Below are 26235 nucleotides of genomic sequence, written 5' to 3'. Positions count from 1 at the left end.
GTAATCAAATAATAATCACCAGTAAAGCTAACATAATCTTCCAAGTAGGAAATGTAGGTTTGTTCCTAGCACCCTGGAATATGACTAAAATTCGGATGTTATTTTTCACAGGGTATTTGTGAAACTAGCTAGTTTTTCTCCAAAGAAACATATTGTTTATTAAGCTTTATTGTTGTGCTAATAGCACATCCTCAGCCTCGTTTTAATATATCCTGCTGTGCGGTACTAAAGTCCACATGGAAATTTATAACTAGCAGAGCATTGACTAGCTTAAAGAGTTCCCCTGTGGTGTTTTCAGGATCATCTGAAGAAGATACAAAGGTCTCATCTTCCAACAATGCATGAAAATCCTCATCCTGCCCATCTATGTGTTTGCCTATTTTGGCTTGTGGGACCCTATTTGTATGAAGTTCAACAATGAGTCACCAGGTTCACAATGTTCCAATGCCATTTTTCCCCCCAAAAAAAGATTCAGTACCCAAAGTTCCAACTTTCATATAAACCAAGTCATGATTCAGACATATTGCTACATGAGAGCAATAGTTCCTAAGGAAGCTGTAATTCTCAGTATGCCACCTTTGAAATTTACCATTTCTGCTCTCCTATTTTTGAGTCGGTCAGCTTGGCACATACAGAATTATGTCCTGACCAGAGTGTTCTTTGGTGAGATCCGGCTATTTAGAGTCAAAAAAGGTCAGCAACTTACTTATCTTACAGGAAAGTACTACAGGCAGGGATGTATGGCTTTCTAAAGTATCACATAACATCTTTCTTTACCACAATGAAAGGTCAAATGGATGAGAGAAACGTTTGGGATAGAGTTTTCTTTTTTTCTTGCATCAGCTCTATATGTGTTTTTTCTTACTGTTTATTAAATTCATATGCCATCCACTAATCATACACCAGCTCACTGCTGGAGGTGGCTGACGAGATGAGACCTCAACCCTTCCCGTCCATCTCCTAGCTCTCTTAGTTTCGGTTTTAGTACTGTTTTTAATGATATTTTAATCTATGTAACTTTAATATTTTAATCATCTTTTACTTGTTTTATAACTTGTAAGCCACCCAGAGTCACCTTGCAAGGGAGATGAATGACATAAAACTTGAATTAATAAATACAATCTGCATTTAAATCAAATTCAAATGTTTACTGGGTATTTTTTTCAACAACTGGCTGAAAGAGTCGCTGACACTTTAAGGAAGAACTGGAACAGATGCCAACAGAGGGGGGTGGTGCGTTTGCTTGCACAACTTCATTAAGGAAATGGGGAGAAGCAGACTATATTTAAAGCAAATCTTTGAGGGAATCAAGTTGCTTTGCTGCAGGGAAGGCTTCTCTTCCTAGTCTGACAACGATGCTGCTCCTCATCTTCCAACAATGCATGAAAATCCTCATCCTGCCCGCCTATGTGCTTGCCTATTTTGGCTTATGGGACCCTATTTGTAAAAAAGCTTTCCCAGTTTTCCTGAAGCCATTGAGCAAAATCTACACTATAAGAATGCACAAGCAAAAGGAGACGCTGTTCAAGAACATGGGGGACTTCGCCGACGCCTCGGGAAAGCTCCACCTGCTTGAGATCGGCGTGGGAACCGGCGCCAACTTTCAGTTTTATCCACCCAACTCGCACATTACCTGCTTGGACTACAATCCCAACTTTCGAAAGTTCATCCAGAAGAGCATGGCTCAGAACAAGCACCTGCACTTCGAGAATTTTGTGGTTGGCTCCGCCGAGAACATCTCTTCGGTACCGGACGGCTCTGTGGATGTGGTGGTTAGCACGACGGTGCTTTGCTCTGTCAGCAACATCCAGGCTGTCCTGAAGGAGGTTCTGCGGGTGCTCAGACCGGTAAGTCAAAGGGCAAAGAGGGGAATTCAGTCTGGTTTGTCCAGACCACCGAATAAGTGGTGTGCATGCTTTGAAAATGATGGGGAGCAGGAGCTTCAGATCCCCCAAAACAGCACCTTTCTGCTGTTCTTTATTCTGCCAATTTTCAGGCTTAACTTACACTTTGAATGGGATTCCTTCTTAAACCAACTGCACCTTTCCAGCCTGCCTGTGTACAACTTTAATGAATATATGCACAACTTTAATATTAGTAAATGGCAGCAAGCTTCTGGCCTGAGAGAGGAGCCTGCTTGGTACTTCAATGAAAGATCTCCAGAAAATTCTAGGTTGAAGCTAAATTGGAAAGTTAAAACAACATCTCTGAGCAATGACAAGCCACTTTTGAATTGTTTCCAAAAATACCACCATCCCCCATGTTGAAGTCTGCATGAAATCACCAGGGATCAAGTTTGATTTGGAGGAGACTTGAGTAGGAACCCCAATAGATCAAGTTGCTGACACTGTAGCAGGAGGATATGGAGGGTTTACAGGAGGAAAACATTGGGAAAAGAGCAGTATGCTGTCACAGCACAGGCTGTGCCCATTTGGTATGTCTGCTGGGGCACAACGATACTTTGGGAGTTTTTTGGCTAGTCTTTCATTCTGCGGAAACCTCTGTATCTTAAGTAAATAAACTCAAGGCTGCCCTTCACCTTTAAAAGTTTAAAATGCTGCCCCAAACCAGCCATTTCCCTGCAGAATTTCAAAGCTAGGTTCATCTAGTGATAAGAAGCACAAAGAGAGGCTGGGGATAGTATGGGTCCAGCAGCTTCGGGATGCTGTATATATATTGATATTGTATGCAGTTTGAGAAATGACCTACATTTGCCATACAGAGAAAATTTCCATGGGTGGAATAGTTACTTCCTGCTACCCTCTGTAATCAAATAATAATCACCAGTAAAGCCAACGTTATCTTCCAAATAGGAAATGTAGAGTTGTTCCTAGCACCCTGGAATATGACTAAAATTCAGATGTTATTTTTCACAGGGTATTTGTGAAACTAGCAAATTTTTCTCCAAAGAAACATATTGTTTATTAAGCTTTATTGTTGTGTTTACAGCACATCCTCAGCTTCATTTTAATATATCCTGCTGTGCGGTACTAAAGTCCACATGGAAATTTATAACTAGCAGAGCATTGACTAGCTTAAAGAGTTCCCCTGTGCTGTTTTCAGGATCATCTGAAGAAGATATAAAGGTCTCATAAGATGTCTCATGATCTGCTCAAAGAACAGTGAGTACATAACATGGGGACCTGATAAAACTATAGGCCAGAACAAACAGTCACCCAAAACCAAGCCAAGGAACTGAAAATCAAAAAGCGCAGAAAAGAAGTGGTAAGAGATGATCAAACATAGCGATAATCCTGGCAATATAAAGTTCAACAATGAATCACAAGGTTCACAATGTTCCAGTGCCATTTTTTTTCCCAAGGAAAAGATTCAATGCCAAAAGTTCCAACATTTATATAAACCAAGTCATGATTCAGACATATTGCTATATGAGAGCTGTAATGTATTGGGCTTTGTGTTACTGAGCGTACCACGTGGGTTTGAAAGCTGGAAGGTTGCTTAAGCAGGGAGCTGGCTAACGGCTCCCAGCTCCTCAGACAACCCATCTCCAGTGCCGCCATTGGCTGCCTTTGGGATGGCAATAGGTTGCTTCAAATCTATTGGACGCCACCTAGAGGCAAGGGTATAAATAGCTGCATTCGCAGCCCTGTTCCCCAGTTCGGTTCCTGCAAGCCAATAAAGAATATTCCTGACTGAACCACCTGGCGGGAAAGCAATTCCCCCCCCCCATGGTCAGCCTAGCACAGCCATGCTAGCGACCACAAGCCATGAGGATCAGTCCATAGGCATATGGAGGAGCAGGACAAGAAGTCGACAAGCCCCAACCACGAAGACTAACCCGAAATGGCGAAGGTCAGAAAGCTGGAAGAATTTGACATAGCTCACCCAGAAAGATGGTCTTCGTATCTATCCAGGGTCAAGAACTACCACCGCACCAACCAAGTCACCAAAGATGGCCTGAAGGCCGCTACGCTCCTGTGTCTTTGCAGCCCAGCCACGTTCAACATCGCAGAGAACTTGTTTGCGCCAACGCCATTGGAGTCCGTAACGTTCACGGACTTGAAGAAGAGGCTCGGAGACCACTTCATGCCCAAGCTGTCGGTAATCGCTTAGCGCCATGCATTTGAACAGAGTTCAGCAACCAGGTGAAACAGCATCTGAATTCATCGCAGCCTTGAGGCAGGCCGCATGCCTGTGCCAGTTCTCCGACGTCGAGGCGAGACTACAAGATCGGCTTGTCTGTGGTCTCCGGAATCGAGAGTTACAGCAAAAACTCTTTGCCAAAGAGATTGTGTTGTTCCCAGATGTGCTGAAAGAAATCATGGCAGACGAAGCCACCGGCGGGGCCGTACAAGCCATGCGGCCCACCAAAACAGCACAGCACGAGGAAGCCATCCACCACGAGGACACTGAACATACAGAAGACCCCGAAGACGACACAGAAGTTGACAAGCTACATCGACACAACGACCAACAACGTCACAGCGACAGGCAACAAGGGGTGACTTACAAGGCAAATCCCTTCCTTAGGTGCCCAGGGTGTGGCAGCCGCCACCAACGCTTGGACTGTAGGTTCCGGACAGCCATGTGCCGGGCCTGCGGAAAGACTGGCCACATCGCGTCCTTCTGCAGAGGTCACCAGAGGGACCGGCCATCGAATCACCAGTCGGACATCCCGACCAGGAGAGGTACCAGAGCCCCGGGACAGTATAGGGTGGGGTGTTGCTCCAGCCACAGAAGCATTTGCCAAATGGGAGCTTGCTGCCCTATTAAGCCAAAATTTCAACTTCAGGTCGAGCTTCAAGGGGTCCCTTGCAAGATGGAACTGGACATGGGCTCAGCCATGTCCATTATATCACTTGTTCATCTGCAATCACAGCAAGAGATGGGCCAAGCTCAGGCCATCTGACATTATACAGTTTTAAGGCATTGAAGGCCCTACTGTCCTCCAGTTCAGTGATCATCCACTTTAAAGAGTTGATGCTGGCGTGCCTTGTGTGTGATGCATCCCCATATGGGGTGGGGGCTGTTTTAAGCCATTTGGAGAGCGATGGGAGTCAAGTCCCAATTGCTTACTATTCCAGGACATTGTCCTCCACAGAGCGTAATTATGTACAAATTGATAAAAAGGAATTGGCCATTGTAGCTGGGGTAAAAAAAATTCCACAACTACTTGTATGGCAGGGACTTCATGGTCTTCACAGACCATAAACCACTATTGGGTTGTTCACTACTGACAGACAGACACACCACATCTTATCCCCTAGGATGTTAAGATGGTCCATCTTTTTATTGGCCTACAGTTTCAGGCTACTTCACAAACCCGGCAAAGATATGGGCCACGCAGATGGCCTCAGCAGGCTTTCATTGCCTCAAATCGAGCCAGATCCAGCCCCAGCAGCCCGCATTTTGTCTACTCAGGACTTGCCTGAGTTTTGCCTCCACACTGGGGATGTAGCTGCAGAAACTGCTGCAGACAAGATTTTAAGCAGAGTGCTATCCTGGATTCACACAGGGTGGCTGGAAAACAGTCCTGGACCCGAGTTCCAGAGCTACTTCACACGTAAACACGAGCTTTCAGCTCACAAGGATTGTATTCTATGGGGAAGCAGGGTCATTGTTCCCACATCATTAAGGGACAGGGTACTGCAATCACTTCATGAAGGTCATCTGGGCATTGTCCGGATGAAGGCATTGGCACGAAGCTACTTATGGTGGACAGGATTAGATAAAGCAATAGAAGCTCATGGGTGTTACATTGTCAGCAGTCCAGGCCTGAAATGCCACACGCTCCTGTCCATAGATGGGAGGAGACACACATTCCCTGGTCGAAAATTCATATCAACTTTGCTGGGCCCTTTCAGGGACAGCTATTTTTTATAGTGGTCAACAGCCACTCCAAATGGCTGGAAGTTATTCCAATCGCGAATATGACTACTACTAGGACCATCCAGGTGCTTAGGAAATTCTTTGCAATGCATGGGCTGCTGGAAGTCATAGTATCCAATAACGGGGCCCAGTTCATGGCAGCGGAATTTCAAGCCTTCTTGAGAACTAACCTCATTAGGCACACATTGGCTCCATTTCCTCCTTCTAGTAATGGGCAAGCTGAACGGATGGTGCGCACTACAAAGGAGTTACTGAAGCACATAGTGACCGGGGATTGGCACCACAGACTGGCCAATTTTTTTGCTCTGGCAGCATACTACGCCGTGCACGACAACAGGCAAAAGCCCAGCAGAGCTATGCTGGTGAAGACAACTAATCACAAAACTGGACAGGTTGCACCCAGACCGGGTGGCAGCAGACGCCTCTCACCTAAGGCCTCCAAGGGGGTTGCAAGTGGGTGATGGGGTGAGGGCCCAGAACTATGGGCATGGGAACTTGTGGGTGCCAGGCAAAATCACTAAAATCTCGGGCCCTCTCTCATACAAAGTGACCTTAGATGGTGGGCAAGTCATTTGCTGCCATATTGATCAGCTGAGGAAGTGGTTTCCAGAACAGCCACAAATCGAGGACCTCATCCCAGGTCCAATTCAAGGGTCTCAAACCGGCAGCCAGGCTGAACAATTCACATGCTCTGAGGACCCCGGCAGTCAGAGCAAGGGGGAGGTGGTTGTAGAGGGGCTAAGCCCGGGAGTGCAACATGGGTCCCCTGATGGGGAAAGTCAACCTGAACAATACAGCCACTGTGCGAACTCTGCTCAAACAATGGACTCTGGGGTGGGCCAACCTGGAATGGCCAGCAAGAAAGGTTCGAGTCAGCCAGACTCTTTTGGACTCAAGGATCCTGGTCTACCCAGCCCAGCAGACAAGCTGGTAGACGGGGAGTTGCCGGGATCCCCCCAGGCGATCTACAAGGGTTCGAAAACCTCCAGCATACTAACAGGATTTTGTCCTAAAATAATTGTGCTGTAATGTTGTGTTTGTCACTGAAATTGCTGCTTATTCAGAAAAGTCTCTGTATTAATGAATTCATTGGAACAATGCTGAACTTGTGCATACTACTATTTTGTATTTTTTGTATAATTGTGTAATTGCTGTACTTATTTCTTTTGTTGCTATAATGTGTGTTCATTCTAGGGGGGAGGGGTGTAATGTATTGGGCTTTGTGTTACTGAGTGTACCACGTGGGTTTGAATGCTGGAAGGTTGCTTAAGCAGGGAGCTGGCTAACGGCTCCCAGCTCCTCAGACAACCCGTCTCCAGCGCTGCCATTGGCTGCCTCTAGGTCGGTAATAGGTTGCTTTAAATCTATTGGCTGCCACCTAGAGGCCAGGGTATAAATAGCTGCATTCGCATCCCTGTTCCCCAGTTCGGTTCCTGCAAGCCAATAAAGAATGTTCCTGACTGAACTCACTCACCTCGTCTCTTCTCTCAAGCAACGAACCTAGTACACAAAAAGAGCAATAGTTCCTAAGAAGCTGTACTTCTCAGTATGCCACCCTTGAAATTTACCATTTCTGCTCTCCTATTTTTGAGTCAGTCAGCTTGGCACATACAGATTTTTTTAGTTCATTTTATCAAGGATATCATTCATCTCCTCATGATTTTTCCTTGTATCTTCCTTGTGGGAGAAAATTGCCTCTTACATCGCTTGTAGTGTCAGTTGCATCTCCTTCTGGAAGTTATTAGCTTTATCTTGTTGAATCATTGCTTGTGTTTAGACCACATCCTCAGCCTCATTTTAATACATCCTGCCGTGTGTTACTAAAGTCCACATGGAAATTTATAACTAGCAGAGCACCCACTGGTTTAAAAAGTGCTCCTGTGGTGTTTCTAGGATCATCTGAAGAAGATACAAAGGTTTCATAAGATGTCTCATGATCTGCTCTAAGAACAGTGAGTACATAACATGAGGACCTGATAAAACTATAGACCACGGTAAACAATCAAGAGTCACCAAAAACCAAGCCAAAGAACTGAAAATAAAAAAGCACAGAAAAGAAGTGGTAAGAGATGATGCAACATAGCAACAATCCTGGCAATATGAAGTTCAAGAATGAGTCACAAGGCTCACAGTGTTCCAATGCCACTTTTTTCCCCAGGAAAAGATTCAATGCCAAAAGTTCCAACTTTCATATAAACCAAGTCATGATTCAGACATATTGCTATATGAGAGCAATAGTTCCTAAGGAAGCTGTAATTTTCAGTATGCCACCCTTGAAATTTACTATTTCTACTCTCCTATTTTTGAGACAGTCAGCTTGGCACATACAGAATTGTGTCCTGACCAGAGTGTTCTTTGGTGAGATCTGGCTATTTAGAGTCAAAAAGTTCAGCAACTTACTTATCTTACAGGAAGATACTATAAGTAGGGATGGATGGCTTTCTAAAGTATCACATAACATCTTTCTTTACCACAATGAAAGATCAAATGGATGAGAGAAGAGTTTTGGATAGAGTTTTCTTTTTTTCTTGCATCAGCTCTATATATGTTTTTTCTTACTGTTTATTAAATTTATATGCCGTCCATCTTGCAGTTCAAGCTGACTCTGCGCGGTTTTAAACTTTATTTAAAATTATAATTAATAATACAGCAATTTATAAAATGTTATGCTGCCCATATTGAAATTCAAAGTGAACTCTGTACGGTTTTAAATTTTATTTAAAACTTTAATAATACAGAAATTTATTTATAAAATTTATATGCCGCCCGTCTCCAAATTCAAAATGACTGCATGGCTTTATTTAAAACTTTAACAATAATACAGATATAAAGACTTATTCATTTCCCTCTTTTAAAAAGTACATCCACAGTTTTCTGTGCTTGTTTTATATTTTTCTGTCTTACTATAATTTTATTTAAAACAAGGAAGCATTTGCAAAAAAAGCCTATGAATAAACATATCATTAGTGACACTATACAAACTGTATAAAACAGAATGCATCATTTTTATGTAATGGTGTTTGGAAATAACCTTGGGAGACAGAAGGAAGAGCTATGAATTAGAAAAATTAGACAATAATTAGACAAGAGGCAAATGAGTCTGCAGAAGCAATGGGGACCACAAGCTTCCCTAGATTGTTAGACTGGAAAGATGTGCTTTCAAACATGCAAGCTTTTGTTAATTTAACATTAAAATAAAGCTAGAGCTAGTACTTCTGGGTGGGCTTCTTGTCTGGACTATATTGCAAAGCTGAAAATATAAGATATATTTTTTAATTTAGCACCAAAGTCTGCACTCTATTGATTAAAGGAAAAATAACATCACTCTACTGCTCATACACCAGCTCAATGCTGGAGGTGGCTGATGGGATAAGACCTCATCCCCTTCCCATCCATCTCTTAGCTCTCTTAGTTTCGGTTTTAGTACAGTTTAATACAGTTTTTAATGATATTTTAATCTATGTAACTTTCATATTTTAATTATCTTTTACTTGTTTTATAACTTGTAAGCTGCCCAGGGTCACCTTGCAAGGGAGATGGATGACATAAAAATTGAATTAGCAAATACACAGTGAAGCGTAAAATTTGGTGACCCCTTTTGAATTTTTAATATTTCTGCATACGTTTGACCTAAACTGTGATTGGCTGTCCGCACAAATTCTAAACCTAAATAAAGACAACCCAATTAAACAAATGAGTTAGAAACATTATCCTTCTACCATTTCTGCTTGTCAAGACATGAGGCTAATTTTATTCTCCCCATCGTTCCTTTGAAATTTTGGTGACTGCACCTTAAAAGGATATTATATATTTAGGAAGAAGCAGTGAAGGGCAAATAAAATGAACCACTCCCTTAAAAAGAGAAGCTCCAACATTTGATACTTTTTAGTATAGAAGAAGAGGAAAACAGTTGAACAATTAAAATTGTGAATCTGTATAAGTAATTAAAAAGGAATTTGTCTTTTCTCATAATAATGGTATCTAGAGTGAATGCAACCTCACTGGATATTTGCGATAAAAAAGTAGAATTTTAGAGTGGAAAGAACTGAGACAACAAATGAGTTAGGGGACTGTTATCCAAATATAAGTTGTTACTGTACATACATTACAACTTGTTTGACTTTATGGTCAAGTGTATCTTTTTATTCATTTAGCAATAGATAAATCAGCTTCCTTCATCGTATCTTGATGTACTGAGGTCAAGTCCTACCTTGGCCATGAAAGCCACCTGGGTGACTTTGGGCCAGCCACTCTCCTCGGCCAACTCGCCTCACAGAATTGTTGTTGTGGAGAACATCGGAGGAGGAAAGTGTGTTGGATGCGCTCTCCGCCTTGAGTTATTCGTAAAAATGATAAAGCAAGGATATAAATAAATAAATAAAAGAATAAATTATTGAATTTTTGAGTTTGATACGTGGAAATATATTGAAGTGATTCAGCTACTTAGTCAACATCCTTAAATAAAAAAGGCCAATTCTCAGTTTTCCAACAACTTGAATCACCTGTAAATCATTAATGGATAAATTGTATTCCAGTTCCATTATATTTAATTATATTAAATTATTTAAAAATTGAATTATTGCTTCAGATCCCCAGGGTTATATAACAACAATTTTGATTATAGTGTAAATTTTGTATGTAATTTCAAAGCGTTCTGATTGATTGATTGATTGATTGATTGATTGATTGATTGACTGATTTTGTATTATTTTACTTTTTCCAGGGTGGTGCATACTTTTTCCTAGAACATGTAGCAGCTGACAGATCAACTTGGACCTACTTCTTGCAACAAGTCTGTAACCCTGCCTGGGGATGTATGACAGATGGGTGCTCTGTGTTAAGAGAAAGCTGGAAATATATAGAGAATGCAGGGTTTTCTAAACTGAACTTGCAACACATAATAGCTCCATTGGTCGTAAGTATAGTTTGTCCCCATATTTATGGATATGGTGTGAAGTAACTGTTCAAACTGGAGAAAGTGTCTTTCTCTTAAAATCAGATTTCTGAATTTAAGGAATTAACAGTAACAGTGGATATGCTGCAATAATAAAAGGGTATCCTCTATTCTATATGATTCGGAGTGTATTACTCGTAACCTGTGTGGTGTTCTCTAGTAACAAAGTGGTAATGGGAAAAGCTATAACCTAAGCACAAGCAGAGCAGGGAATCTTGCTTAAATACTACTTCAGGCAGAAGCCTTTGTTGGCCTTTAGGAGAGGCCTACACAGAAAGACTTTTCTCAGCTTCTTACTCCCTGTACTTGTAGAGAGGGTAAAACTGCATATATTGACATGGGATTAGACTGAAAGCTAAGGCTTAGCATTTAGAAACTGACAATGTTGTAACGAAGCTTGCTAACTATTAAATTATGTATTATCTCCTAGTTTTACTTATCATGCTTTTCATTTTCAATAAAAATGGGTTTGGGGTTTTTTCCTCTCTCTCTCTGATGAACCTCGTCTTGTGACTTTTTCTGAGTATGGGCAAATGCAAATATTGTGTCCCCTGATTCTGGGATATATTTTAAGGTGTGTAACAGATCTATGGAAAACCCTGGCCTTCAATAATTATTTTAAGTGGGGACTGAGAAGAGATTTGTTGTTAAACCTTAATCTGATATTTACACATTTGTAGAAACATTTTTGGAAAATACTTTGACATATTTGCTTACCACCACCCCATCCTATTTCTATCTACGATTTACAAAAGGTCGCAGATCAGCAGGGACTCACTTTGTAGCCAATTAACAAAAAGAAGTGGGGCAGCAAAAAGGATTTTCCCTGTTGATGGACCCTGGGAGATTCCAGAATTCAAAAATCCAGATTTAAATGCCCTCAGCCTAGTGCTTTTTTCATTTTTTAAATTTATTACAGTCAAAGATTTATATAGAAAAAACCAAACTGTTTAGAAATAAAAGGATGGATATAAAACACAAGGTAAAAGAATGTACAGAATACTGTATTATACTGTAGGTAGTCTTTGAGTTAGAAACTGTTGCTTACCAATCATTCAAAATTATGACTGACCTGAAAAAGGAGACATGCAATCCAAATCTGATGTTCCAATGGTCGGCCTCGCCCTGCAATCACATGACTGCATTTCAGGTATTTAGTAACACAGCTGCATTTACTCCTTGTTCTTGGGTGTCCCATCTTCTAGGATTAAGCCTTTCTCGCAAATCACAGAATAAGCCCTTGGAACTCTTAGCCATCTTACCAGTAGTTATGCGAGTTGTTATAATACTATTAGCCCTACCATTAGAAAGCTGACCTATTAATTTAATACAGGATCACTATCCAGGTAACCCTTGACTTATGAGTGGTCTCTTGGCAACCATGCGAAGTTACCATGGATCCATCTGGGGGCTACTTATGACCTAGATTAGAAGTTATGACAGTCCCACCCAATCCCCCATGGTCAAATGACCAAACTGTGGTCACTCAGCAACCAGATCATATTTGTGGCTGTCGATAGTATCTTGAGGTCACATGACTTCATTTCACAACAAAACCCGGTGTCATGGTTCCAATAGATTAGGGGTGTCAAACTCAATTTCATTGAGGGCCACATCAGCATTGTGGTTGCCCTCGGGGGGCCGGGTGGGTATGGCCAGGGTGGGCGCGGCCTACTGGGTGGGCGCAGATGGAGTGCATATGCCCTACTGGGTGGGCATGGCCAGCTCTACATCACTGCCATCAAGGGTGCCTATGCGGGCCTGAGCAGGAGTGGGACAGATCTGGGGGGACTCTGGCAGAAGGAGGGTCTCTGGGCCAGGGCCAAGGCAGCAGGGACCGTTCCCTCACTGTTTCCAGGATGGCTTCGGGGGCCACATGAAACCACTTCGCAGGCCGGATTTGGCCCCTGGGCCTTGTGTTTGACATGTCTGCAATAAATGAAACCCATCAAAAGAACTTCAAGGCAAGAATTCTTCCTTAAAGAACATTTTTTTGTATTGCCCTGTACACTGCCCTGAGTCCTTCGGGAGAAGGGCAGTATAGAAATTAAATTATTATTATTATTATTATTATTATTATTATTATTATTATTATTATTATTATTATTATTATTATTATTATTATTATTATTTTCAGGAAATGAAGTATTGGCACTACATAGTTGAACCCAAAACTAAATTCCCTTCCCCTGGATACAAAGTAACAAATCGTAATTCCCACCCCCAATAAGCAGTCATAAATCACATTCTCTAATTACCTGAAACACGGGCTTTCTCTTCAACTTCTCAGCCCACCAAACCGTTATCAGTTCGTCCTTGAGTTCCCACAAAGCAACATTATTAAGCTTTCATTCCAATTCCCCTTCTGCACCTGATTTCTAAACAGAAAAAAAGCATGTTAAAAGCAAAGTGGCTGCAATTTTCATTAGTTGTCAGAGCAGGAACATCCAATGTTTACAGCACTGACACCAGGCATTTACTTTTGCTTTTCAGATGAACTATTGGTTTACTTAATTGCTTAATAACCAAAAAAGATTATGTACAACCAAAAAAATTGTAAAACCATTTTATGACTGTCAGGACTTATGGCCTTGATGCATAGACTCCATTATGGTTATAAATTGCATACTACTTGTATAAATGAATGAATACATCTACTGGATTATTGCTTCCTGAAATTTTTGTGTTGCTGGCTAATTTAGAATTTTTAAGATGGATACCAAAGCAGAATGATGTTAAAGGAGATGCCAAGGCTAAAACAAACAGTATCATGTGTAAATTGTCCCCATTAACTTACAACACCAGAAGCCCTTCCTTAATTGCCAGAGTGAGCCCAAGTGGCAGAGACAGTCTCTGGGATTTGGAATACTACTCATCAAGAGATTCGTCTTGTTGGGCAGCTTTTAATACCTTCTCAGTCCCCCTTAGCCATTTAGTTTAGGCATCAACAAGGGAAGATTACACATTAATAAGGATCAGGTAGCAGGGGTTTGGGGGCATCTGCTACAGCAAAAGAGGGAAATAATTATCTTATTGGGATTCAAATAAAAACTTTGTTAGTTTGTTATCTCATATCCTGCAAGAGTAAATAGGAAAAATTAGCTTGTCTAAGCAGGCTCTTTTCCAGGTGTTAATTGAAAAATGTAGGTCAAACAAGTGCATAGCATCTAAATGGATTTCCTTAAATTGTATAGTATTCTGTTTCTAATTGAAACATTTCAAATGGTGAATGGAATGCTTCAGCAATAATGTCTTCTATACTAGATGAAGCAGAGTCAGTTACAAGAGTCTGAATAACAGTGGTTGGTAATGATCCAACCACTGTCCCCCTCCATCTCTACTTCCAGTAGGAAATAAATCAGTCTTCAATTCCTTGGGAGACACCAGAATTGAATCTTAGGATTGTTATTTTTGCAGAGAGGGGAGGCTGAGGCACATAGTTGGCCATGGCTAGGTTTTTAATCCACTCGTGACTTTTTTGTATTTATAATAGCACAAGCTTATCAAAGAGCCACATGCTTATCTTTCTCCCTACTAATTTTAGATTTCAAATACTGTATTACTTTGGGTGAAGTTTGATAAAAATGTAATGTTGAGAATCTTGGATTTTAGCTCGCAAACTAAGTTGATATAATTGCAAATGTAGAACCAAAAATCAAATCCTGCCTTTTTATGTATTTTTAAAAAAATCCCATTTATATCCTGCCCTTCTCCGAAGACTCAGGGTGGCTTACAATGTAAAGCACAAATCAATGTGCTTAGCAATAGCCTTCATTCTATGTATATGCCTGCTTATTAGGGCTTTCGCCCCCTCCCCAGTGGCATTATTACAAAATCAGCTTATTGCCCCCAACAATCTGGGTCCTCATTTTACCTACCTCAGAATGATGGAAGGCTGAGTCGACCTTGAGCCTGGTGGGATGCGAACCTGCACTAATTGCAGGCAGCTGGTGCTACTTAAGGAGGCATTAGCCCACTGCTCCACCAAGGCTCTTGGTAAAAGTCCATTTGCTTCATTATTCAGTAGTTATGAACTTTGAATATTCCTGATGCTTTTTTTCATAAACCTAGTGAATATCTGAAGGCAGAACAAGAAGCAAAGGAGAGAATCAGCTTAGAAATAAGAGAAATTTCCTGACAATTAGAATAATTAATCAGTGAAATGACTTGCCTCTTGAAGTTTTGGGTGCTCCAACATTGATGTTTTTTAAGAAGAGATTGGACAACCATTTGTCTAAAATGGTATAGGGATTCCTGCTTGAGCAGGGAGTTGGATTAGAAGACCTCCAAGGTCCCTTACAACTTTGTTGTTCTGTTTCAAATATCTGATTAATTCTGTCTAATTCTAATGATTCTCTAGAGCAGACATGTCAAATTTGTGACATCACGTGATGTCGCGGTGTTATGTATGGGGATAAATAAAACACAAGCAGCGGCTCATTGTAACCATCAGAGGGTGCTGTGCTGTGACAGGATTGGCTGGGACGCAGCTGACGGGAAAACCCAAGTAAAGGATTGATACCAGTGTACCTGGCAAGGTATATAAAGAGGTACAGGCAACCCCTATTGTTGAATCCGGCACAACATCCAATAAAGAGCTGTTTGCTGAGTCCATCGTCTTTGTCTCGCCATGCGGTCAAGACCCACTACACAATAGTGGCGACGAGGATGGGATCCTGTTTCTCCTGAGGGGCTGAAGTCACTAAGGATCGGAGGGAAAAACAATTCCCCGAACCTTCCTCGGCTGGCTAAGCTGGCGCTTGCAGTCAGAAAAGCGCAGAAACAGGATAACCATGGCACAGTATGGACAGGTCCCGCCGTTCGATATGCAGCACCCCAAGAGATGGGCTTCACACCTGAGTCAGGTAGAAGGGTTCCTGTAGGCTAACCGGATCCCTGATGATATCCAGAAAGCTGCATTCCTGACCTGCCTGAGCAGCCCAGTGATCCATGACCTGGCCGTTAACCTGTGCGCACCGACAGCAATCGAGGCCATGTCGTAAAAGGACGTTGTGGAGAAGCTGAACAACCATTTCAAGCCGTGAATGTCCGAGCTGGCGTGGCGAGGCCAGTTTGACCAGCGGTGCCAGCGGCCAGGTGAGACGGCTTCTGAATTTATCGCAGCTCTATGGGAAGCTGCGCACCTGTGCAATTTTACTAATTTAGAAGAAAGGCTGAGGGATCATTTGGTGTGTGGGCTCCGGGACAAGCGACTGCAGCAGCGTCTATATGCCCGGCCGACGATCACACTACAAGATGCTCAGGATGAGATCTTGGCCAGCAAAGCTGCTGGGGGAGCAGTAAACACGACCCATCAAACTCGACCCAGCAGCCCTGGCGGTTCCATTCATCATGGAGAGGCTATAGATGGCAGAAGCAGAGAAGCAGCAGAGGAGGCTGAGATTGATGCCATGCATCAAAAGCAAGGAAGACTGCAAATGCGGCGCGACAACAATGGAAGCCAGCGGAAGACACCAACGACCAGCAAATGCACAAGCTGCCACTGCAAAGAAACCACTCAAAAATGTGCTAGCTGCGGGGGAAACCATCCGAGGGCGACCTGCAAGTTCAGATCCGTTAAGTGTCGGTCCTGCGGTAAGACGGGACACATAGCAGCCATCTGCCAAAATCACACGCGGGACAACTTGCACAAACTTCAATCGGTGGACGCGTGGCCAAAAGGTACTGAGTCCCCTCATCTCAATTCTCTTCAGCCCTCTCCAACCAAGTTTCACGGGAACAAGGTGACTGTGTCACACACGGATATTCACCCGGTTCTCACACCAAAAATCACATTAGAGGTCCAGTTGCAAGGGGTACCTTGCAAGATGGAACTCGACTCCGGATCCACAGTCTCCATCATTTCAAGATGAGCAGTTTGTGGCCGGAGCAAACGGTGGGCTCCTTTGAAGCCCACCAACATTCAGTTAGCAGATTTCCAGCATGCACCCATTAAGGTTATGGGGGTGGCCACCATGTTAGTGGGGTTCAAGAACTTCCAGGGTCCTTTGGACGTCCTGGTAGCAGAGGGCTGGAGGACCAGTTTAGTGGTGCTTAATTGGTTTCAAGCTCTGGGAATAGGGATCTGGGAATCCATAGCACCCAGACCAAAAGCCTTGAATCCATCTGCAAAATGTTTGCAGACGTATTCGATGGCAAGCTGGGTAAATACACAGGACCCCAAATTAAGTTTAAATTGAACCTCAACATCCTCCCCATAAGAATAAAACCTCGTAGAGTCCCCTTTGCTCTCAAGCACAAGATTGAGAGTGAACTGGATAAATTAGTGGATCAAGGGGTGTTAGAACCCATGGATGGGGGAGAGTGGGAGACCCCAATAGTCACCCCACTCAAAGCCAACGGGGAAGTAAGAATTTCTGAGGATTATAAGGCCACAGTGAACTGGGCCCTAAATCTGCATGCTTACCCGGTTCCGACGGTGAGACACGTCCTCTCTGCACTGCAGGGAGGCGCCATCTTTGCCAAGCTCTATTTGTCGCAAGCACATCAGCAGCTCCCAGTTACCAGGGAGACGGCAGATGCGCAGACGATCGTGACACACAGAGGAGCCTTCAGAGTTAACCGTTTATAGTTCAGTGTTTCTGTGGCTCCTGGAATCTTTCAGGAGGTGATGGAGAGGACTCTGAAGGGCATACCTGGAGTATGCCCATACTTTGATGATGTCCTCATTGCAAGAGATTCTGAGGAGGTCCTGGCTGACAGGTTGCAGGCTGTGTTAAGCAGATTCTGTTCTGCAGGGCTGAAACTTAAGAAGGAGTGGCATCAACTGAATTCCTGGGGTTCAGAATTGATGGCAAAGGAATTCATCCTACTGATTCAAAGGTAAGAGCAATTAAAATGGCTCCTACCCCAAAAAACAAAGCAGAATTGCAAGCCTTCCTGGGGTTGGTTAATTTTTTATCACGCTTTCTTACCCCACAAAGCAGCAATTGCTGAGCCGTTACACAGGCTCTTGGACAAAAAAAAAACTGTTTGGAATTGGACCAAGGTCCATGAGCAGAGTTTTAGGAATTTGAAAGACCTATTGTCCTGCAATTCCACTGTTACACATTTTATTGAAACCAAACCCATCTGCATCACATGCGATGCATCCCCTTATGGAGTGGGTGCTGTCCTAAGTCACATAGAGGACAATGAGGAGCAGAGGCCTATCGCTTATTATTCCCGGACACTATCAAGGGCAGAGAGGAATTACGCCCAAATAGATAAGGAGGCCCTTGCAATAGTGACGGGGGTCAAGAAATTTCATGATTACATATATGGCAGGGAATTCACTATTTTTACCGACCATAAGCCTCTGCTGGGGTTGTTCACGACTGAAAAGCAAACCCCACAAATTCTATCCCCCAGGATGATGAGGTGGTCCATATTCCTTTCAGCATATTCGTGAAAACTGGTACACAAACCAGGAAAGGATATGGGCCATGCAGATGCATTTTTTTTTACCTCCGGAGAAGATGGCCGCAGTCCGCGGCTGAGCTAGAGAATGCGGGAGGATGAGTTTTGGCTTGTGAGTCTTGAGGAGGCTGTTGCTTGCCGCACAGCCTCGGCTGAGCACCAGGAGTTCCCGGGGCCGTGACAACTTGCTAAGGCCGTGGGAGATGGTGGTGTGGTGGTCTGGGTGGACCGGGCCTGACCCGCGGTGGCTGTAACCTCTTTGAGGCTGCCAGAGATGAGTCGGGCGGCGAGGTACCTGGGGCCTGAAGCGGTCAGGATGATCCGAGCGGCGGGGCGCCTGGGGCCTGCAGCAACCGCGGCGACTCCATTCGAGGCCATTCGGGATGACGTTTGGGCCACGAGTCGCCTGGAATCCACGGCAGTCAGGATGCTTCGGCGAGGCTTTTTGGGCGTACGACGACTGCAGGAACATCTTTGGAGGCCCGTTCGGGGCGATGATCTGGGCGGTGAGGTGCCCAGGGCCTGTGGCGGCCAGGACGATTTTCTTGAGGCCATTGGTGATCCGGGTGGAGGGGCGCTTGGCCTGGGATGGCCGAGTGCCCAACTGACAATTTGGTTGGTGGACTCTCCCCTCCGGTGGAAGTTTCGCGGGGGTGGAGACATGCCGACCGAGGGGCCACGAGCTTTTCCTCCTCTGTGAAGGCCCTTTTGGGGCCGCTTTTTGGAGGATGGAGGCTGCCGACGATGCCGCCCGAAGAAGATCGTGGTGAGATCACCCCATTTCCCTGGATGATATTTATATTCTGAGGCTTGCTATAGCCCTTTGGTCGTGAGTTTAACTGGAGATGGGGATGCATGACTGGTTGAATTTTACTGCTGCCATTTTCCATCTGTGGTGGCTTTGGAGGTGTTGTCAGTGGGGCAGGGGGACCCGGCTGTTATTGGCCAGACCTGGAACCTGAAGCTAGAGACTTGATTACATCTATTCATTATTGGAACTATGGACGCCTCCACCGACAAATGGACTATTACTACCTCCCAGTCATTGGATTTTTCTTTTCCCTATCTGCGACCTACCCGGAGCTGGATAGTGACATTCCCTGATGCCAGAAGATCTTCTTGTCACTGTGAGAGGGTGACTTTGTTCGGGAGTTGCTGTCCAGCTCTGTAATTTTAATCATCAATTGTTGTTGTATTGATTCCTGCCGATTCATCTCTTCCTGCTTTTAGCTTATTTTATCTTTCTATCTTATTGATGATTTATTCCGCAGGCACATTGCTTGCCCTGAGAGATTCCCCCCTCTCCCAGGTGTGGCCCTCTGGTTTGCGCCGCCGGTTCCTTAATGACGGATCCTGGGATCCCGAGAGGTGGCATGGCACAAAAAGGAGGCTTAGGGATTTTTTATGTAAACTTTTTAATGGGTTAGGGAGGGGGGAAGGATGTACGTTCCAGCAGAAAGATGGGGGGATTTTGCTGGATCTTTCTCAATCCAGGTTGGTAAATGGTCGCGGTGGTGGGGGGGAGGGTCTTTGGGCCCGAGGGGATGGGGTGGAGACAGTGATACCCATGGTGATTGGAAATGGCGGCAGACAGATGAACAGAGGGCCATATCGAAACTTGGGATCGCGCCCCCGCTATCTCCGAGCGGTGGCACGCTCCGAACCTCTGGCTTCATCCTGCTTTTCCGGGAGTGGGGGAGGACAGGTACCTGAGCTCAGGCTGGTTTATTTGAATGCCAGGTCTGTGGTGAATAAAGCTCCCCTCATTCGGGAATTGATTGAGGAGGAAGACGCAGACCTGGCATGCATCACTGAAACCTGGTTGGGCCCGGAGGGAGGGGTCCCTTTGATTGAATTATGCCCACCAGGTTTCCGTGTGCTTCACCAGCCTCAGGCTCAGGGTAGGGGCAGGGGGGTGGCAGTTGTTATTAAGGAGGCCCTTTCTCCGCGGGAGACCACTGCCCCTCAGATAGGCAGATGTGAGTACCTTCTCCTGAGGTGGGGTCCTGGGGGTCAGTTGGGTCTGTTGCTCACATACCTTTCTCTCAGCTGCGTGGCAACAGCCCTGCCTGGGCTACTCGACGCTCTCTCAGGGTTGGCGGTTGAGTTTCCCAGGCTTATGGTTCTGGGAGATTTTAACCTGCCTTCCCTGGGTGGTGCGTCGGGGGTGGCCCGAGAGTTCATGGCTTCCATGATAGCCATGGACCTGACCCAGATTATTCAGGGTCCGACTCACGAGGGGGGAAACATGCCCAACCTTATTTTTATCTCTGGGCAGTGGCTTAATGGTCTGGGTGGGGTTACTCCAACATCTCAACCCCTTTCATGGACAGACCATTATCTCCTGCGGTTGGGCCTCCATCATGCCACTCTCCGCTGCTGGGAGGCGGAACCGACCAGGTGGTTCCGCTCCAGGCGCCTGATGGACCCAGATAGGTTCCAGATGGCGCTTGGACTGATTCCTTCCTCCCTTTCCCACAGCCCGGTCGAGACCTTAGTTGACGCCTGCCAACGGGCTGCTTCGGAGGCTCTCGACCATCTTGTGCCTTTGCGGCCTCTGACCTGGCGCAGATCCCGGCTCGCTCCTTGGTTCTCTGCGGACCTGCGGGAGATGAAGCGCCGGAGAAGGGGCCTAGAGAGCATTTGGAGGTCCAGTCGGTCCGAGTCTGACCGAACACAGTTAAGATCCTTTTCTAGATCTTATCTTGTGGCAATGGAGGTGGTGAAGCGTGCTCATTTTGCCACCCCTCATTGCATCCACAGATAACCACCCAGCCGCCCTGTTTAGGGTGACCTGTTCCCTTTTAAATCAGGGGACGGGAGAGGACCCCTTGTAGGGACAGGCTGAGGAGTTTAGTGAGTATCTGGTGGATAAAATTGCTCAGATTCGGGCTGGCTTGGACTCCAACTGGGCAGTATCTGACAAAGGGGAAACGATGGGTTTGGCCGATAATATTTGGGAATAGTTTGATCCTGTGACTCTGGATGAAGTGGACAGGATCATGGGGAAATTAAGTGCCGCCACGTGTTTGTTGGACCCGTGTCCCTCCTGGCTGGTTTATGCGGCTCGGGAGGTTACATGAGGCTGGCTCTTGGCAGTTATCAATGCTTCCTTGAGTGAGGGGTGCTTCCCTGCCACCTTGAAAGAGGCGGTGGTAAGGCCCGTTCTCAAGAAACCTGCCTTGGATCCAGCTATTTTAAATAACTTTCATCCTGTCTCCAACCTTCGCTTCCTTGCGAAGGTCATTGAGAGTGTGGTGGCACGGCAGCTCCCTTTGGTCCTGGAGGAAACTGAGTATCTGGATCCATACCAATCGGGTTTCAGGCCTGGGTACAGCACGGAGATGGCATTGGTCGCGCTGGTGGATGATCTCTGGCGGGCCCGAGACAGGGGTTATTCCTCTGTCCTGGTCCTTTTAGACCTCTCAGCGGCTTTTGATACCATCGACCATGGTATCTTGCTGCGACGTCTCGAGGGGTTGGGAGTGGGAGGCACCGTTTTACGGTGGTTCTCCTCCTACCTCTCGGGCCATTCACAGACAGTGTTGGCAGGAGGGCAGAGGTCAACCCCTAGGCCCCTTAGTTGTGGGGTGCCTCAGGGGCTGGTCCTCTCGCCCCTCCTGTTCAACATCTATATGAAGCCGCTGGGTGAGATCATCCGTGGTTGCGGGGTGAGGTATCATCAATATGCTGATAATACCCAGCTTTTTATCTCCACCCCTAACCAACCCAGCGATGCCCTTGATGTGATGTACCGTTGCCTGGAAGCGGTACAGATTTGGATGGGGAAGAACAGGCTCCAGCTCAACGCGGCCAAGACTGAGTGGCTTTACGTACCAGCATCTCGACTTGTCCAAGAGGTTCCATCTTTGGTTATGGGAGGAAAGGTGTTACCTCCCGTTGATAGGGCATGCAATTTAAATTAAATTAAATTAATTTAGGCGTCCTCCTGGATTCACGACTCAGTTTTGAAGATCATATTGGAGTCGTGGCCAGGGGGGCATTTGCCCAGGTTTGCCTGGTGCACCAGTTGCGCCCCTATCTGGACCGAGATGCCCTACGTACGGTCACTCATGCACTCATTACCTCTCGGATACATTACTGCAATGCCCTCTACATGGGGCTGCCCTTGAAGACCACCCGGAGGCTCCAGCTGGTGCAGAATGCGGCCGCACGGGTTGTGATGGGAGCATCCCGATACTCCCATATTACACCCCTCCTGCGTGAGCTGCATTGGTTGCTGGTTGTCTTCCGGGTGAGATTTAAGGTGCTGGTTCTTACCTTTAAAGCCCTACATGGCCTAGGCCCGGGATATTTGCAGGACCGTCTGCTGCCAGGGACAACTTCCCATCGCCCAGTGCGCTCACACAGAGAGGGCCTCCTCAGGGTGCCGTCGGCTAGACAATGTCGGCTGGCGACCCCCAGGGGGAGGGCCTTCTCTGTGGGAGCGCCAGCCCTGTGGAACCAACTCCCCCTTGAGCTCCGGATGGCCCCAGATCTCCGGTCCTTTCGCTGCGGCCTCAAAACTTTCCTTTTTCATCAGGCTGACCTGGATTGATGACGGGTTTTTAAAATGTTTTAATTTTTAATTGTTTAGTTAATTTATTTTGGGGCTGTTTATTTAATCTTTTTTAACTTTTGTATTGTTGTTTTTATGGTTGTTAGCCGCCCTGAGTCCTTCGGGAGATAGGGCGGCATATAAGTCTCAAAAATAAATAAATAAATAAATAAATAAATAAATAAATAAATAAATAAATAAATATTACCATTAGCCATTACAGAACCGGATCCAGCACCTGCTGAACAGATTATGGCAATCCAGGATCTCCCAGAATGCCCACTCCATGCTAAGGACATTGCTGCTGCTACCACAGCAGACAAGGTCCTCAGCAGAGTACAGGCATGGATAGTTTCAAGGTGGCAAGAAAGGAGTCCAGGCCTGGAATTCCAGGCATTCTTCACGAGGAGACATGAGCTGTCTTCTCACAAGGGATGCCTATTATGGGGTAGCAGAGTCATTATTCCGGAGAAACTTAGGGACAAGGTCTTACAGTAACTACACGAGGGACACCCTGTCATAGTCAGGATGAAAGCCTTAGCCAGGAGTTATTTCTGATGGCCGGGCCTGGACAAGGCTATTGAGGAACAGGTAGCGGGTTGTTACACATGCCAAAGATCTGGGCCAAAACAGCCACACGCACCAGTACACAAGTGAGAGGTGACACACAAACCATGGTCCAGAGTCCACATAGATTATGCTGGCCTGTTTCAAGGTCAAACTTTCCTAGTAGTAGTAGTAGACAGTCACTCCAAATGGTTAGAGGTAGTACCAGTGACGAGTATGACCACAGCCAAAACAGTCCAGGCACTCAGAGGACTTTTTGCTACACATGGTCTTCCTGATGTGATAGTTTCGGATAATGGCCCACAATTCACATCTGCTGATTTCCAGGATTTCACGAGGGCCAACTTGATTAGACATGTCACCTCTGCGCCCTTCCACCCATCGTCTAATGGGCAAGCAGAACATATGGTGAGGACGACCAAGGATACGTTGAGATGCATCATCAGCGGAGACTGGCATCAGAGGTTGGCCTAATTTCTTCTGGCACAACACACCACCCCATGCACAACCACAGACAAGAGCCCAGCAGAACTACGGTGGGGCAGACGTCTCATCACAAAGTTGGACCGACTCCACCCTGACAGAGTGGCCACAGACATAGAACAACCTTTACCCCCCAGGGAACTACACATGGGGAACCTGGTTTGGGTCAGGAACTATGGGCCGGGACATTTGTGGATTCAGGGGGAGGTGATCGAAAGAATAGGGCCATTGTCTTACATTGTTGAGGTGGAGGGGGGTCGTCGGGTCAGAAGACACATTGACCAAATCAGGAAGCGGGTTCCTGAAAGGTCAGGTCACTGAACAACCAATCCACCCAACCACAAACAATGGGCCCTGGGGAGGAGGAGGATCTCATGGACAGGGTACTGATGCCAGAGACTTTTGCCAGGTCAGAACAGCAGCTGGAACAACAGGCTCTGAATCACCAAGACGATGTGGCTGCCAGAGCCCAGAGCCGGGTCTCAACTTATGACTTGGCTGTCCAGGGAGGGGAGCAACCCCGGAGAAGGTCCAGCAGGGCTCATAGGCCACCTGCCTATTTGGAGGACTACGTAAGGTCGTAAGAAAGGACGCAACATGCCTACATCCACACAGAAGCATGTGTTAAAAATAAAATTGTTTATTGTTTTTTATGGGGGAAGGGGTGTTATGGGGATAAATAAAACACAAGCAGCGGCTCATTGTAACCATCAGGGGGCGCTGTGCTGTGACAGGATTGGCTGGGACGCAGCCGGCAGGAAAACCCAAGTAAAGGATTGGCTGCCAGTGTACCTGGAAAGGTATATAAAGAGGTACAGGTAACCCCTATTGTTGAATCCGGCACTACATCCAATAAAGAGCTGTTTGCTGAGTCCATCGTCTTTGTCTCGCCATGCGGTCAAGACCCACTACACAATAGTGGCGACATATCAAAACTTTTTTCCCATTGCCGGCAATGGGGTGGGCACGGTTTCCTCATGATGCATGCAGCCAGCAGGCCGGCCATTTGACACCCCTGCTCTAGAGTCTTATGATTCTTTGGATTCTTTTGAATTGATTTCTCTTTTTTCATTTACAAAGCATTTTTTAATGTCAATAACATATCTATCTTCAAAGTAAGTTACATTCTTATACACCTACAGAGAAAATACAGGCTTCCTCCCTCGTGTATTTTTAAAAAATCATTTTGCAAAATTATACATCTGGCAAGTATAATATTGTCTAGAGCAGGGGTGTCAAACTCGCAACATCATGTGATATGTCACAATGTATCGCAACTTTTTTGCCATTGCCGGCAATGGGGTGGGCGCGGTTTTGCTATGATGCATCCGGGCTGCTGCAGTTTGATACCCCTGGTCTAGAGGTTCCTGTTGTGGCTTGTATAACCTAGTGTATTTGAGAAATAAATTATTACAATCCATGTTTAAGTTTATATTTTGTTATTTATCTCATATTATATTTATATGTATGTATAAGTATAGAGGGGACGCGGTGTCTCAGTGGGTTAGGACGCTGAACTTGTCGATCAGAAGATCGGCAGTTACTCGTCCCAGCTTCTGCCAACCTAGCAGTTCGAAAGCATGTAAAAATGCAAGTAGAAAAATATGGACCACTACGGTGGGAAAGTAACAGCATTCTGTGCACCTTTGGCGTCTAGTCATGCTGGCCACATGACCACGGAGACGTCATCGGACAAGCGCTGGCTCTTCAGCTTTGAAAGGGAGATGAGCACCGGCCCCTAGAGTCGGAAACGACTAGCACACATGTGTGGGGGAACCTTTACCTTTACCTTTATGTATAAGTATATATTTCCCAAGTTGGGGGTGTCTATAAAGCCTTTGAAATTCCTTTTTGCTGTTTTTCCCATCTCTTCAAAGCTTGTAAATTCAACTAGAGAAGCACAAATTTTCTCTTTAAAATTCAAAGTCTGAGTCACAGACTCTTTTAAATGCATCTAGCCCTGGTGGTCATTGCAGAAAGATCTTGCCGGTTGCTAACCCTTCCTAAGCCTCAGTTAAATTGGTGCCTGTCCCTTTAACTGAAGTTAATTGTACACATCACACGTTACAATCCACAGATCAGATTTTGTTTAAATTCTTAGTACACTCAGTTGTTTACTTCTGAAGAATTGGGAATTACACTTACAAACTTGGCTTCACCTGGCTAGACTCAGATTAAAATAAACATAACCTTAGAATCCATCTTTGCAAGAGCCACCAATGACGCTTTCTGTCCATTTATAATAGCAAATAGGTGAAGGGACCACTACTGAGTTTCTGAATGTATAGAAAATCAAATTATGATAGAACAACCTTCCAGTTGCTTGTGCCGATAGCTAGTTACTGTAACTGCCAATAACGAGCACGAGTGTTTTCTCTCTAACAGAACTTGGAAGAAAATAATG

At 45.2% G+C, this 26235-nt stretch overlaps 1 protein-coding gene across 1 annotated transcript; it reads left to right on the top strand.

Moving 5' to 3' along the window:
- The first annotated feature begins 1331 nt into the window (after positions 1 to 1331).
- Positions 1332 to 11273, top strand: LOC310635057 (thiol S-methyltransferase TMT1A-like). The gene is made up of 2 exons (XM_083353645.1): positions 1332 to 1847; positions 10574 to 11273. Exons 1-2 carry the CDS (start codon positions 1356 to 1358, stop codon positions 10808 to 10810), a joined length of 729 nt encoding a protein of 242 aa, XP_083209771.1. The 5' UTR covers positions 1332 to 1355; the 3' UTR covers positions 10811 to 11273.
- The last annotated feature ends 14962 nt before the right edge of the window (positions 11274 to 26235 follow it).

This window comes from Vipera ursinii (genome assembly GCF_947247035.1).
Source record: "Vipera ursinii genome assembly, chromosome: 2".
Taxonomy (NCBI): Eukaryota; Metazoa; Chordata; class Lepidosauria; order Squamata; family Viperidae; genus Vipera; species Vipera ursinii.
Note: the sequence above shows the minus strand (reverse complement) of the source record. Positions and strands in the feature narration are given on the sequence as shown.

Coding starts and splice junctions, on each gene's coding strand:
- LOC310635057 (XM_083353645.1), top strand. CDS start 1,356: ATGCTGCTCCTCATCTTCCAACAATGCATGAAAATCCTCATCCTGCCC. Junction 1,848..10,573: donor TTCTGCGGGTGCTCAGACCG/GTAAGTCAAAGG, acceptor TACTTTTTCCAG/GGTGGTGCATACTTTTTCCT.